General features: G+C 40.5%; 1 protein-coding gene across 2 annotated transcripts in view; it reads right to left on the bottom strand.

Moving 5' to 3' along the window:
- Cped1 (cadherin like and PC-esterase domain containing 1) overlaps window positions 1-16,623 on the bottom strand; it is a 263,483-nt gene that overhangs the window by 42,147 nt on the left and 204,713 nt on the right. For both annotated transcript variants that reach the window (XM_076913661.1, XM_034519389.2), the window contains exon 16: window positions 1,163-1,280. In XM_076913661.1, coding sequence (XP_076769776.1) covers window positions 1,163-1,280 — 118 coding nt within the window. The remainder of the gene's footprint in view (window positions 1-1,162; window positions 1,281-16,623) is intronic.

Here is a 16,623-nt window from a genome sequence, read left to right on the forward strand (position 1 = left end):
GACATGCCCACATTTACTAGCTGCGTGCCAAATCGCAATTTGCCCTGCCCATTTGGGAAACACATTTCTCGCTGCAGCAGCCGTGTGAAGTTCATGGTAAGGCTAGTGCAGCTGTGTGTGCCTTCTCAGGCCTTTCTGAGGAGGGGAGCCATGGGGTCCGGATGGAACAGTAAGCAGGACCGGACCGTTGAAAACCACATGCTCTGAGCCTTAATTACTTTGAATACATTCTCAGCACCAGGGTTGCTTGACTGCACTCTGCCTGCTTCAGCAAGCCTGAGAGGATGAAACTAGAGAGTGGTGTCTCATCGCGGGTCTGTTCATGACGCATGCGAGATTTAATGCCTCTGAAGTCCTCATGTTCCTACTTGTAGGAATGATCAAAATATGAGGGATACTTGTGGTTACTTCCAATACTTTTCTTACAATAACAATAAGTTATTTAAAACCAGGCATTTATTTTCTACCTACCATGTGTGAAGTATGTATGTGTGTGTGTATGTATGTATGTATGTATGTATGTATGTAATGAGTTGGAAAAAGGAACTGGTGAGCTGCACAATGGGTGAGGATGCTTGTCTCTAGGCTTGACAACTTGAACTTACTCTCAGAGACCCACATGATGGAAAGAGAAATCTGACTCTTGCAGGCTGTCACCTGACCCTTGTATACTCACCTTGGCATACACATGTGTGTGCAGGGGCACACACACATGCGCACGCGCGTGCGCGCACACACACACATACACACACACACACACGCACAAATAAAAATGTAATAAAAACTAAAGTGAAAAAGCCAACATTCTGCCCTCATGAAACCAACATCTTGGGAAGAATGGCACCAAACAATGAATCACATACTAACTGAATTGTAGAGATTGGGATACAAGAAAAGTACAGAGTTAGGAAATGAGTTCGAGGCTAAAGGAAGGCTCCTGGCAGAAGTGACCTCTGATCTGCCATTTCTAAATGATAATGGATTAGCAAAGGGGTTGCTTAATCAAATGTTTCAAATATGAAAACAATGCATTTACACTTGCAATGTGTCTTGATGTTTACATGAGTGAAAAAGTAAGGTCCTTGTTTTAAACAGGGGCCAATTAAACATGTGCTCATAGACCAAGGGATTGATTTTAGAGAAAGGATACCCATGTAATCACCTTTAGTGTCCCCAGATGGACAACTCTCTATTTCAGGCTGTGAAATGGCTTCAATGTAGTCTGCAGAAATAGGTTGCAATCCACAGGTTTCTTCTGGGTGAATCAATAAATCACAATCCTGCATCAAAATTAAAAAAATAAATAACTGTCATCATCGTGAAGAGATCACATGATAAGAAACCTAAACAATAGTATGCAGAGCAGAGGCCTAGAACTCACGGGCCAGCCAGCCTAGCCTACTTGGTGAGTTCCAGGCCAGTAAGAAACCTTGCCTCAAAAACATGGTTGGCTCCTGAGGTTGTTCCTTGGCATCTCACACATGCACATCTGTATACACACGTGTGCCTCTGCACATACAGTGGACATACACATACAGTGGGAAAGAAAGGGAGAGAGAGAGAGAGAGTTTTGTGACAAATAGCCTTTAAGGAAGAAAGAAGTACAAAGTCAGTGACGCTAGAAAGGGGATGCCCTTCCCCATCACTGGGTATACTATGTGCATATTTTACAAAATAAGAGAATAGAGAGATACATTGGAAAGAGCTCACTGAACTTGGGAATTTTAGATCTAGCCATCTCACGAACTGGCCAGGATATCAAGTCACACTATCTCGTTTTCTTATTACAAAAGGGTAAAGAGAGGGGAGAGCAAAGAATTGCACCACGTGAACTCAGGCTCCGTGGCAGACTGACTGCCTTCGGTGCCTGCACAGTAGCCACTCCTGTTCCCTTCCTTCTTCCCTTCCCTTTGTTTTGTGGTTGCAGGTAGCTATGTGCTCCATGTTTAAAATGAATCTATTTCCAGGCATTTCTGGTAGATAAAGGTGCTCACGGGCATAGCTGTTACCCAAGAGCTGTGTGTGATCTCAGGTGTGGAGTTCTGGAAAAGATTTATGTTCCAATGAAACATTTCCCTTGTCCGTCTGTATTTCCTTCCACTTGATATGCAAATAGGAGACTAAAGAATATGCAGCCTTCTTGCGCTCACCTTAGAGCAGGAAGGGTATAGAGGACACCTTGGCTGCTCTGCTGCCGATTTCACACACACACAAAAAAGTTATAGAACACATATAACTGGCAGATACCACAGTTGGGTTAAAATTTATTTGAATTTCACTTTTTCTCACCTTCCTCTTTGGAAGAGAAAGTTAATACCACCGTGTCTATCTTACAAAAACCTTTCACGTGAGCTGGATTGCTGAGAGGTCTGCGCTCTCTGATGTCAAGTTCTTTCTTCCTTGTAAAAGAGTTTCTAATGATTTAAATGTGAACTGATTTACTTGGGGCCGCATATGGATGTGCATGCCATAGGGCATGTGTAGAGGCCAGAGGACAGCTTGGCAGGAGGGAGATGGGGCGACAACTTGAAGGAACTGGTTTTCTCCTTCAACGAGTTTCCCCAGGATTGAACTCAGGTCCTCAGTCCTCAGAGCAAGTGCCTTACCCACTGACTCATCTCAATAGCTCCCAGAGTTTGGTCTTTGCTCTGTCTTTTTTGACTTCCTGCCTTTCAGGACAGGCTTGCGGTAGCTGGAACAACTAGTATGCACCATGAGGGGAAGTCCAGAGCTGTGATGATGTAGTTCCGACTTCCTTGATCTGCAGCCATTGCTGCTGGATGCTTTGATGTGTAAGAGCACTCGCTTAGGTTCTTATTAGTGATGTTGGTGTTGCACACAAAACAGCCACGTTTGACCTTACGAGTTTCTAACTTATAATCTGTCTTGTACCCTCTAAGCTCCCCCAGGAGCTCACAGGAACCCCCATTTTCTCCATCAGATCTGTTATCAGTCTCTCTTCATTTTCCCTACCATCCAAGGAATCCCCACACCTTTGCTCATGCTGTGTCTCTCTGACATCATTCTTTTCTCTCTCCACTCCATGTGGTCCTGGGCATTATATTCATTCACCAAAGGAATTGCTTTGACCTCTTCATGGATCTCTCTCGCCAGACCTATTGCTGGTTCATGCATCCGTTTCCTGTATTGTTGCTAAATATCTTTCCCAGATGCTAAATCCTAATTAGTTCCTTTTCTGCTCGAATCTGTTCTCTAGATTGCCTTGCATAGACTCCACTTGGCCCAAATAACTGGTTTGTCCAGGGCATCTTTCTCTATTTGTTCTGTGCTTTCACACACACAGCTGTCTGCTCGATCACTTGCTTAACACCGACTCCTACTCCACACCTGTCTTCCATCTATGCCTCTTTGGAAGCGCTGGCTCCTATGCTCTAATGTTGGGCGTGTGTGGCCTTACACTTTTCTTATTGTCCTATGGTTGCTTTCTTTATCAGCCTTTTCCTATGAGGACAGAAAGCCTGACTTCTAGTTTATCACTTTTATCTTTATTGTGTGTCACTGGGAACACAGCAGATATGTGAATAAATACTGTTCAGCCATAGGTGTATCATGAGGGATCCAGAAGGCTTAGTGTGTGGCTCTGAACTCAGAGCTACAGTTATGCTGTTGTCTTCCAATAGTGAGGAGAAAAGAGACACATTTAACTGATGGTGTTTCATTCTAGGGTCTTCTAAGAAGTTTTCCTTAAGAATTTGTATTTCTTTTATGTAGAAAATGTCCTAAAAGATGATCCCTAAACTGTAGAATACAACAAAAATTAAATGGTACTAAATGAAACATGTAGAATATTGTTGACAAATATAGCTTAAAGACAAATAGTAAGATGAATATTCAGTTGCTAGAAAAATGATAGCTCCTGACATAAACAAAGTAATTTTTTTTTTAAAAAAATTTCACCATAACCATCCTCTGAGAAACTCTCATGGTGCCCTGTAAGATATAATATTCTACAATGAGTATGTAAAAATTAAGTAATTAAGTTTTGAGATTTGGTAGGTTCTTCGGTGAAAATCAGTGTACAATTTTTATTTTGAAGTCTTTATTTTCTTTTGGCAAGAAGAGAGTTTTCTTAAACGAATATTAAAAAATAAGTTCATATGTCCTGAGATGAATGTCACTCAAATTTAAGAGGCTTATTAAGAAAAACTACACCATAAATAAGTGTGACTTGGTGCAATACTCAAATGGATATGGTCATTTATGCACTTCGGATTTGTGGGGGTTTATTGTTATAAAAGTTCCATATTAACAAATGTGAGAAGACATATTAACAAAGCATATTTAGTCAATTATGTATTGAATAACTCTTCTGTTCTGTGAATAGTAAGATGAATATTCAGTTGCTAGTTGGACTTCTAAGATGCTTTCCTCATGAAAAAAAATCCCAATAAAAACTTCTTGTTCTCTGGTATAAAACTGAAGCATAAGAATCACAATAATGATAATTGAAATCACTAAGCATTTCTTAGTATCTTTTATACACCGATCCTCATGTTACGTAAGCTATGAATGCTATCTTTTTCTTTGTGTGGAGAGTTCATCCATTTAGAGATAAGAAAAGAGGATTTAAACTCAGGTTTGCCTCACGTTGAAACTCAGCTACCTCACCTCAGAGTCTAGATGAGGTCACTAAAGAACAAGAAGTTATGTCTGTCACCAGAGTTGAGGCTTTCAGGGAACAATCCAGGACTTTTGCTGCTTTGCTTTGCCCCGCCCCAGCCCTGGCCCTGGCCCTGGCCCCAGCTGTAATTTGGTTGGTCAAGATTTGGCTATACATGGGCTGAGTTTGATGTACACTAATTTATGATGTGAGCCACAACACCGTGATTGTTTGTCATGATCATGGGCATGTGATAATCATTTTAAACATGGGCCTCAACTGAAAATAATGTCAATGTATAGAATCAATGAAAAGAAAGACTCATTTAAGGACAGATTCCAATTCCAGTTAATAGGCCATTGGAAGAAAGACAAATGAGAAACAAAAGTAAGCATGTCTTACAGAGAACCCAGCATGTTACAATTCCAAACTGTCAGACAACGTGTGCCCATTGGTGCAGTAGTGGCATGAAGATTATAAAGGTAACCAACCACTTTGGGCTTGTATGTGAGGCCAAAAAGCTGACAATAAGTGATAATCGAATGTAGTCAGCTCTAAATGGTACATCTATGTCAAATCCCTTCCTAAGGGGAGGAGATTTGGGAACATCACAGAACAGAATTTATAATGAATATAAGAGTCAGAAGGCAAGTAAGACTCCTTTGACCTTCTGTCTCTTGGATATGACATTGACATTGCATTCATGAACTCACTGTAGGTACGGTTATCTCCATAAGACCTGTACCTCTAATACACACAGTGAAGAGCCATCACAAAATAAGAGACAACTGTGTTTCTTTGCTAAGCAAGTATCAATGAGAATATGACCATAGATTGTATTATGAAAATATTGTAAGTTAGTCTGCAAAGCCTCAGGAGGAAGGAAAACTGAAACAAATCACAAGCAGATGAATTCATTACCTTCCATTAAATATATTAATTTGACATCAATATTTGGAATACTTCTCCATATTTTTCACGCATTCCACATCTCTAAGCTAATATGAAATTTTATTTTCAACTTAGACCTCAAATCAGCTGAGATGGGGTCACTGTAGTCCTCAAGGCTGAAGTCCACACTGAAGAAACATCCTATAGTCTTGATTGAGAAACACACACGTGTCTCTGGGCTTTATAGAATTTAAACTGGAAAATCTGAGATCTGGGGCTTGTGAATGACTAATACGTGCCACTTCCGAGGATCTAGAAACCCCAAGGAAAGCAGTCTTTATTGTGGTTGCTTAGCACTTTTGGTTTTGGTTCCAGCTGGAACCCAGAAGGATAGATATAAAGGCGAATGAGAGGGAAAACTGAATTTATATGTTGGGATGTCTAAAAGTGCTCAGCCTCTTTTGGTTCGCGAACAAAGCAGGGCAGAGCTGGAACGGCACGTGCTGCTTTGCACTCTCTTGCACTTTGAAGAATCTGGATCCGTTTGGAAAACGTCAAAACACTAACAACAACACAACAACATCAAGGAAAGGTTATTTCCTATTCCAAAGAGCAAACCTAGTCTTTGTAGATTAAAGCTTAAAGAGCAATGACTGGAAATAGCCTGTAGGCCACAGAGATGTTTCTAAAGACAACTGTGGGGGAATGTGTGCTTACCAGTAATGGAGAGGATAAACATAACGGATGTTTTCCATATATTAAATAATAAACAGTCCTGCCCAGGAGACACTGATTAGTCATATTGAAAATACTTGCCGTTACAAGTATTTCAGCTTGGACTTTGACACTAGTAAATTGTCCAATGAGCAGGCAGGCCAGATTGTAGTCTTTAAAGATGTGGCTTTAGTGGGGCACATTCTGTCTGAGTGGCAGCAACAGAGTTGACTATCTAATAAAACATGCAGTTACATTAGCCTTGGGCCATTTGTATATTTTCCATCTGTATTTATCAGGGGTACATACACAAATACTAGCATACCTCTATGCATGTGTGCGCATGTGTAACACACACACACAACCATCAGTGGTCTTGAGACATGTGATACTTTAAACCTGAAGTTCTTTAAACTTTAAACATCTATGAACCAGATTAGATTTGCCTTAAGTCCAGGTGCAGTGCTGATTTCTTCCACACCTGCTTTCAGAAGCAGAGGGATGTTGGGATGTTTGCTGGGATGCTGGGATGCTGGGATGCTGGGATGCTGGGATGCTGGGATGCTGGGATGCTGGGATGCTGGGATGCTGGGATGCTGTGATGCTGGGATGCTGGGATGCTGGGATGCTGGGATGCTGGGATGCTGGGATGCTGGGATACCTATCAAAGAGTGAGGGGGCCTCAATCCAGTTGCCAGCCATCATGTTCTATTGAATTTGTCATAGACCACAACATTGACTGAGCAAAATCAATCCTTCCACACTGTCCTTAGAGATACTTATGATGCAAGCATGAACACAGAGTACATATTGGATTAAAGCATATTCTAGTATCCATGGACTATTGGCACAACTCCACAGAGAACCAATACCTTGAAGAAGTTATAAAAGAAGCTACCAGGAAACAAAATAACAGCATCTTCTAAAGATATCTGTTGACTTAGACAGAGGCAGAACTACTTAACATAGATTAGTATACTTACATGGAACCAACTAAAAGCAACAAGAAGAAAAGCCCATGAAACTTTTTAGGGAGGTACATTACCTTGACACCTCAAGCCTGGCTCATAAACCTTTGCTTGACATCTAAAACAAACCTGACTTCTAGTATTGCTCTAATAAAAGTTGTACTGTCAGCCTGGCAGTGGTGGCGCACGCCTTTAATCCCAGCACTTGGGAGGCAGAGGCAGGTGGATTTCTGAGTTCGAGGCCAGCCTGGTCTACAGAGTGAGTTCCAGGGCAGCCAGACTACACAGAGAAACCCTGTCTCTGAAAACAAACAAACAAACAAACAAACAAAACCCGAAAAGTTGTACTGTCCTCTAACTAGACCATATTGCCAAATATGTTCTACATCTGGATAATAATTAAGGTAAAATTTCCCCTAAAGGACAGTATTTCAAGTGCTTTCTCTAAAGATTAGTATTAGCTGAGCTGACTAGAGAGCTCCATCAATGTTCAAATGAGGAGTCCTTGTAAATTCTCCACTGAATAAACAGTGTGGACAGTGGGCCACTGTGGCCTTGGTCCTTCTCTTGCTTGAAAGGGTGTTTGCTTTGTGGTTTGGAGTTTGGAGTAACCTTGACACATACCTTCTTTGATTATAGGTCACAGGGTCTACAGTCAGGGGGATACAAAACCAGTAAATATCTAAGAAATCTTAGAACAGTGCCTGGCATATAGAAATATCTACATTTTATTATTAGTGTTATTGTTAATGATACATTTTCATTGTTATTATTCTTTTTTTTGAGGCTTCCTTTCTATTTAGTACTTAAATAGCTAGAAGCTTACAATAAAAAAAAACATGTAAGTTACTGCCTTAAAAAAATCATTCAGGCCTCTGAATTGATTTAAGTGATGTTGAAATTCACAATAAGTCCTTGATTTTTAGTTTTGGGTTAAATTTCACTGTAAAGAATTGATGTCAGTAGCATTCTCCCACATAAGAATTTAGGAACTGGAATTTATTTTCTGCTACATGTAATGTCAAATAATGATATGAAGACAAATTATAATTAGTGCATTTAAACATGAATCAAAAGGCAGGGAGATATTCAGTGGGTAAACACACTCGTGTAAAACTGAGTTACATCCCTGGAGCCTGCATAAAAAGCACACATAGTATTGTAGATCTGTAACCCAAGCACTTTTATGAAAAATGGAAGCAGAGACAAGAAAATTTTACAGACGTGTTGTCAGCTATCCTAGTTCACCCAGATTAAAAAATGAAGCAACAGAACAGCTCTCAAAAGCTGTACACTGATCTCCACATGTGCATCGCAGTAGATGTCATCTACACCCACTCATAATAACACACACACACACACACACACACACACACCAGAGCAAACACTGCTAATGCCAGATTTGAGGTCAGTGGCTGAAGTTTAGTTTTGTTAAAAATACATAATCCAAATTATAGGTCCTGGGTGATCCATGTATTTTGGACAATATGCAAATATGCAGCGCGTGGTTCATTCTTAAACGTTTTATGAAATGATAGACTAAATTTATTTTTCAAGATGCAGTAACAAATACTTGCCAGCAGTGGATGGTATTTTATCTAATGTACCTATTCAGTGTATAGCATAACGCCTGATGTATAAAAGGTGTTTAGTGCCTGTTTATTGCATTAGTGGATGGACAGAAATGTGGAATGCCATTCATTTCTGGAACAGAACCCATAGTGTGGTCCTCAGACACTAGGTTTCCTGGTAGTGCGCTCTCACTAGATAAGCCCCACTGTCATAACCATAAACACATGGCATCTGACCATGGCCAATCAATGTATTAACTCCTTAGCATACAGCTGAAGCTTGTTTTTCACTATTTATTCTAGGTAGATATGTTCCAAGTCAAATATATTATGATGAAAATGAATTGTTTTGTAATATTACACATCTTAAACTCAGACGTTTTACTTTCTACTGAAATGTTAATAGTAGTGGCTTGGTACTAAATAATTTTTCAAAGTTTTCTTACTCATTGTCATGAGGTTCATCTACTCATTTTGAGTTAAACTCAAAAGCTCTTAGGAAGTAAGTGATTTTTTTTGTCTAGGGGACACGCTAATTCTTTCAAAACTGAATATCCAAACTATGAAGAGATTGTGAGATCAAAGGTTTATAATCATCTTTACTACTTAAAAACCTAAGTATTGAGGTCTGAAGAGATGGGTCGGCAGTTAAAAATACGTGCTGCTCTTCCAGAAGATCTATGTATGGTTCCTTGCAGTTCCTGCATTTGGTTCCCAGCACCCATGTCAAGCAGCTCACAAATGCTTGTAATTCCAGCTCAGGGGATTCAAGCCCTATTCTGGACTCCCTTGGCACATGCCCAAACTTGCACTTACACGCTCAAACTTATATACACATGAAACCCCAAATACATATGGAACATAATTATACCAATGACAGGCAGAGTTGACTATGTAAGGTTTAATACATGTGAATTGGAATTGGTCTAGCGCCATCTAAAGGTCACTTCTGCAGTATCACAGAGAAAAGATAATGTGTGACGGGAAACCCAGCAGACACTGTCCTCATTGAGGGAACAAGAGGAACAGACATTTGCGGTACACCTTGCTTTTTCTTTGAGAGTCACAGTGCTGCTCTGTGTGGCCCAGCCTCTTAGTTGTTGGTCTTCTTGATCCTCTTCCTGAGTGCTGGGTTTACCAATGTGCACCATCATGCCAGTCACCCCAGGACTCTTGTCCCAACTGTGTTACTTCATCTGCACAAACTACCATCTAATTCCAAACTCAGATATATTTTACGAAATAGCTGACCTTCATTCATCAAATGGCAAGGTCACAGAAGACAAAAGAAAAAAATGGAACAGTTGCAGATAAGAGAAGACTAAGAGACATGACAACTAACTGCAGCATGGAACTCTTGATTAGATTCTGCAACTACCCCCTGCCCAATGCCTTCCCAGAGCACCCCATGTTACAAAACAAACCCAACCCAACCCACTAGTTAACTTCTCAGCATGGATAACCACGCTATTTAAACGTTAGAGGAAGCTGGGTAAAGAGACTCTGGCAACTTTCCGTAAGTTCGAAATCAACTTTTAAAATGGAAACTTGAGCCTAGTACAGTTTGGAAAATTTTCTAGAAGACAGAGTACATTCATAGAAGAAGAATGTTCTAACCTGTATGAAAGAAAGATGGCTTTTATTTTTATTTATTTATTTATTTTTATTTTGTACGTGACAGTTTTATTTTTTTATTTTACATTTTATTTACATTTAAGATGCCATCCTTTTTCCACATTTCCCCTCCCTAGAACACCCCTGTCCCATGCCCCCCTTTCCTTTATGCTTTTATATGATTTTTTTAAAAAATGTTAATCAAAGGATTTATAAGTTTGGTAATGCTCAATCAGAAGCGTAACCCAATACCCAACCTAGATAAAAAAACTATCTTTGACTGGTGGAGACATGTGAACATCTGCCTCCATGCCCCCTCTCTCTTTCTCTCTCTCATCACCTAGCTTCTCCTCTTCTTCATCTTCTCTCCTTGTTCCATCTCTTCCTCTCAATACTCCTTCCCACTTAGCTCCTCCTACATATCACCCTTCCTGTTAAAGTAGAACTTTTCTCTCAAAATACAATTACAGCATACTTATTCCTAATTGTACCAGTGAGGTACAAGATAGTCCTAATACCCAGTCCATCATTCTGTTGACTAACCAGAACCTCTGTCATCTCTTCTAACTAAAACACTTACTTTTGATCCTGGCTTTTTTGGCTTTAGAATGAATGTCAGCTGAAAACCATCTACTCAGATCTTTTCTCTCAAAGTAAATAGCCAGGATTGGTTATGAGACTATAGGTCTTCAACCCCATCAGAAATCCGGAATGACTGAGTTAACTGAAGTTATGGGAAGCACTAAGCATAGGTTCTAAAACTTAGCCAATTTATAGAGACCGCTGAACACCTGAAAAGCCCCTATACTACCGAACGTTGGAGCATCAAATCTTCAGCCTTCTGGCCCAGAATCATCTGACAGACCTTAGTGATGTAGGATTATTAAGGACTGATTACTCTGTCTAGGCAGATATAATCAGTCGACTATTCTGCATGTGTGTCCTTTTCTGGACAGTAATTTGTCTGTAGATGGAGAGAGGCAATTCTTGCCTAGTGGCTGTCACCGCACAACTGGAGTATCTCCAAGGATGCTCAATTTCTTCTTAGAATCCACGACAGGAAGCTGTCAGGAGCAGACAGGTCTCTAATCAAAATGAACATTAATATAGAAATATTTGTAGCGTCAGTTCTATGGACTTCTGATGTTTTGAAAACCAACTATCCATGTAAGGTAACCTGGACTGTTGTCTGTTCACTCCTCTCAGCTATTTCTAAATAAAATATGGAAAACACCCTAACAATAAACTCAAAACCATGAATTTGCTATAGTCTCTTAACTCATAGGTTAACCGTCCCAAATCAGTTAAAAAAGTTAAAAAAGGGCTGGGTCTAGGCCTTGTGTTCCTAAATGTGTTATACAGGCACAATGCCCATGAGAGTATCAATATTCATCTCATTTTTATATTAATAAGAGGCTCATACCAATGAAAACCTTAAATTTGAAATCAAAGTAAATTTTGTACCATTTAAGAAATTATAACTTCATCTTGATAATAATTATACAGATTTCTACCAATAGGTTATGGCTATGCAATAAGTCCTAGCTAATCCCCCTGTTCCAACAAAACCACTACTTTTCCCTAGAAAGACAGACCATTATTAACCACATTAGTCCCCAAGCTCAGGGAATAGGGGCGCTGACTCTTCTTTAACTTCTTCAAGCTGATTAAGGGCGTTGAGATTTTAGAAGAGGGGTGGGGGGAAGAGTAAGTTGATAAGCCTCTGATGCTGTGTCTTCACTGAATCCAGATGGAATTCCAGGACATCGGAGGTTTGGGCAGGTCTGCTCAGTATGCTTGATGAGTAGGTACACCAAGGCTGTGTATTCTAAGATACTGCCTGTGTTAGAGCGCCTGGGATCCCTGCTTCCTCTGGGTTCTTGGAGGTTGGGGGCAGAGCTGCCACCCAAGATCTGCTCAGTGCTCTGGCCCAGACCGGAAGGGGAAAGATGCCTTTAAAAACCATCTGCTGAAGTTTGTTTTTGAATATTAAATCATTTGTGTGTGATATGTCTCTGTGTGGTACATATCTGGACTTCACAGGCTTGTGCTCACATATACATGTAATTAAAAATAAGCCAAAAACAAAGAATTGTGGCAGGATATTGGCTGAGGAAGATCCAAGGCAGGTACAATCTTATGGGTCAGACTTTTGTGAGAGCTCTCTCTTTTCCAAGAAGGTTGTCAGAGACAGAGAGAGAGAGAGAGAGAGAGAGAGAGAGAGAGAGAGAGAGAGAGAGAGAGAGAGAGAGAACTCCGTTTATAACAAACCAAGCTCACAGGAAGCCCTTTGGGTAGGTACATGCACTGAATTTTTCCAGCTGTTTCCAGCAGACATTACTCTCCCTGCTCACCAGATGAGGAAACCAGAGCTCGAAAAGTTTGCTTTTCTGAAGTCACACAGCTCAATAAGCAAACAATTAGCATTTGAACTACAGTTTTATCTGACTTCAAACTCATGTTCCACACACTGCAAAAACAAAACCAGGCAAAGCAGAGCATGCTGTACCAAAAAACAAAGGCTGTGTTTGGAAAACACTTACAGACCAATTAAAACCTCATCAGGGAAGACTCTTGGTGATGGCAGATGGTCTCTCTAAACACAGACAGCTGCGCTCGAAATGCTTACAGTTGGTCATGAATGAGACCAGGCAAAGACTATGAATAGTTCAGGCCAGATTCACCCCTTCTGGAAACAACCAAGCCTCAAAGCCTCAAAGCACTTTCCCAATTCACACCACACCATTCACTCCTGTAATTTTTATATCCAAAATTAGTCATTAAGTGAAGATTTGAATTTAATTCCCATGGTAGACGGTGATTTTTTATTTTTCAGATTGACAATCATAAAAGGTCAATATCTGTTCCATCGAGGTCCATCTATCACGTGTTTTCAGTTCTCCCATGAAGTCATGGGCGGACAGTCCACTGGCTACGGAAGTTGATAGTTTATGACATTCACCCATTTGTTTTTTTCTTTATCGACTCCCTGGACAGACATTTGTTTAACATCTACATGAGCCAACCACCGTCCCAGCCCTCACGGAGTTCTAGCAGAGAAAACAGATATGTAAACACACCAGTGCTCCACAGAACCGAACGCCTTAACGAAGATTGCTCCAGACAGCGTTGGCTCGAAGGAGCGCAATCGACGCTGCTTCGCAAAGGGGATGCTTCAGTTTGAGCCGGACACACTGAGATTTACAAGACAAGCAGGGATCATGGCTTTCCTACCACGATTAAAAAAACAAAAAACAAAAAACAAAAAACAAAAAAAAAACGTAGCTGGAGATGAGAGAGACCCAGGACAGCAGATTTTCTCCTGCACTGATGTCTTCAGAAACCTGGGCATCTTTAATATATCAGATTGACTGAACCTGGTTTTTTTTTTAAAATTGCTACTTTTTCTTCCTGCCTGTGCCCATTAGTTTGTGATTCAGTCCGTAGCCATAAAATACTGGGGACAATCTGGAACTGATTGGACATGGATCTTGTCAAGTTGTGTTTAGGGGCTGCGTAAAGCACACGGTGTCAGTTACAATATTCTGAGGCAGTCTGTTCGAAACCCAACCCAGGCGTATCAGTTCCGGTTTTGATAATGTCGGTTATCTTCCAGAGTGCCCAGGGAGGAGCTGGCATTTTCCTGTGGAAAATATGTTATTGTCCTTGGCAGGCAATATAAGTGGAAGGATAGCTTGTTTTAAATGAAAGAACTTGGGAGTCTGTGGCCTCAGATACAAAAGAACGTGTCCTGGAGAAATGTCAAGGTATAAGATTGTCATTTTGGCTTGTCTTAAATTCCCCATGGGCTTTTAATTAGCTCATTATTTCCTGAACTTGAATGCTGTGGCTGTGATTTGATCATTACAGTTAAGCAGTTGTCACAACTCACTGTGTGGCAGCGCTGAGACGACTGTTTTATTCAAAGCCAAGTCTGGCCAGTGTGTTTGTATAAATCACTTATCTGTAAGTCTCGACATCTTTAGTCTCAAAAGGCAGATGCTATGAGTTTGCCCCAGGTTGCGCTTCTCTCCCTGCCGATGTCACTGGGCCTCCCTCACCTCTTCTGATATGTGCCTTCTGGTTGTTGCCTCCTTCTTGCTTATAGCCACATAGCTTTTCAAGCTGAGCTCGAGCATAGCACTTGTCTGCACTAGACAACAGATGTTTGGGGATCCTTGCTGTCACCCACAAGATATCCCTGCCTCCTTCAACAGAGTGTAGCTACACTCCTTTTAAAGTCAAAGGCTTGGTTTTCTTCTAGAGAATTCTGCTGCTAAACTCTGCCGAGATCTGACACTGTGGCTTACTTTGTAGTGTTTTATTTCTTTAAAGACTAACAATATCTGAACACTCTACTACTCCAGCTAACGCTGACAGGTTCAAACCCACATGGACACAGCACAGCACACTTGTAACTAATGCTTAGTTCTGGTCCCTCTCCCCACATAACACTTTTAATTGGAGCTGTGTGTATGGTTATCTGGTTAACAGTGGTGACTGATCTTGAGGAGAAATACCATCTAAGAAGGTAAACTGCTCAATAGATGATGGTTTCTTTTTAAAGTTTATTGGCATAAAAAGTTATATAAGGATTCATAGAAAGACCCGATGATCCCCAATATGTTTTTCATAAAGTGGAGGGTCAGGGGGAGGGGACAATTCAGTTGTTATCTCAGTGGAGAGAGGCTGGCTTTGCTGAGGAGATTGATATTTTGCATGAAATATCTTTAACCATGAAAGAATTTATAACTAGGCCATCTATATAAACTTAGCTTTCTGCCCAAAGCAATCTCCCAATGGGGAGAGTGGCTGGAGAGATGGCTCAGTGGTTTAGAAAACTGGCCTATTTTGCTGAAGACCTGAGTTATTTCCCAGAACCCACCTCAGCTCACAACCATTTGTAATGTTATAACCCATAACAGATGGCTCATAATCACCTGTAACTCCAGCATTAGGGGGTACAACATCCTCTATCATCATACATGGGCACCTATACATACATGACATACACATATACACATAAATAAAAGTTTAATAATATCCCTTGGGGTCATTTATTCTGTGGCAGCAAAGATCAAAACAAAAGAAAATACCACAAAACTATATGGAAACAATTGCTATCCATTCACTAAGCTCTTAGTGCATAAACAAAAGAAATATCTTATGATGACAGACATGTACTGGCACAACTAAGAAATCACTCCTAGGAATTTATAATTAGTCCTTGAGTTAGTTGAAAAGTTTCTTTTTTGAGTAAGTCATATACTATGAACATGAAACAATCATTATTCTGTGAACACATCTACTTCTTTGTTTACAGTGATTTTTCTTTGTGTCAATAGTAAAGCCATTAGTCAGACAACATGCAATGAGAGTAAACATAATTTTCAAAGTCTATCTTCAATGCTTACAACACCAAAGTATACAGACAACATGCGATATATATTATACCACGATGTGTGGGGCAAGACTAGGGATAATATATATCGTGCTCTTTGTGAAAGAAAACCAATAAAAATGTTGAAAGGGGAGTTATATTTTAATTAGGTCTGGGGACCTTTTCATTTTACAAAATACACATCCATAGCATGAATGAATTTTTGTGATATTAATATTCACAATGTCTGAGTGTCTATTTTGGCCTACTTAATGCTTGCTCTTCAGAGAAATAGAGATCAAAGATTCTTAATGATCTGCTTGGGGCTTATTAAATAAGAAATGTCATTTATTTTGCCTTGATTGGCATCTCAACAAAAGCTTTTTGTCCTATTTCTGTAAGTTCGGTTATTTTTTTTCTTTTGAGACAAAGTTTCACATAGCCTAGGTTGTCCTAGAACTCACTATGTAGCCAAGGATGACACTGAATTTCTGATCAACCTTCCTCCACCTCCCAAGTACACCAGCCATGCTGAGTTTATGAGGGACTGGGCATCAATCCAAGGTGACCATGAATTATATTCCTCCTCCTCCTCCCCCTCTTCCTCCTCCTCCTCTTCCTCCTCCTCTCCCCTCCTCCTCCTCTCCCCTCCTCCCCCTCCTCCCCCTCCTCCCCTCCTCCTCCACTCCTCCTCCTCCTCCTCCTCCTCCTCCTCCTCTTCTTCTTCTTCTTTTTCTTCTTCTTCTTCTTCTCCTCTTCATCCTCCTCCTCCTCTCTCCTCCTCCTCCTCCTCCTCCTCCTCCTCCTCCTCCTCCTCCTCCTCCTCCTCTTCTTCTTCTTCTTCTTCTTCTTCTTCTCCTCTTC

Source organism: Arvicanthis niloticus, chromosome 15, assembly GCF_011762505.2.
Source record: "Arvicanthis niloticus isolate mArvNil1 chromosome 15, mArvNil1.pat.X, whole genome shotgun sequence".
Lineage (NCBI taxonomy): Eukaryota > Metazoa > Chordata > Mammalia > Rodentia > Muridae > Arvicanthis > Arvicanthis niloticus.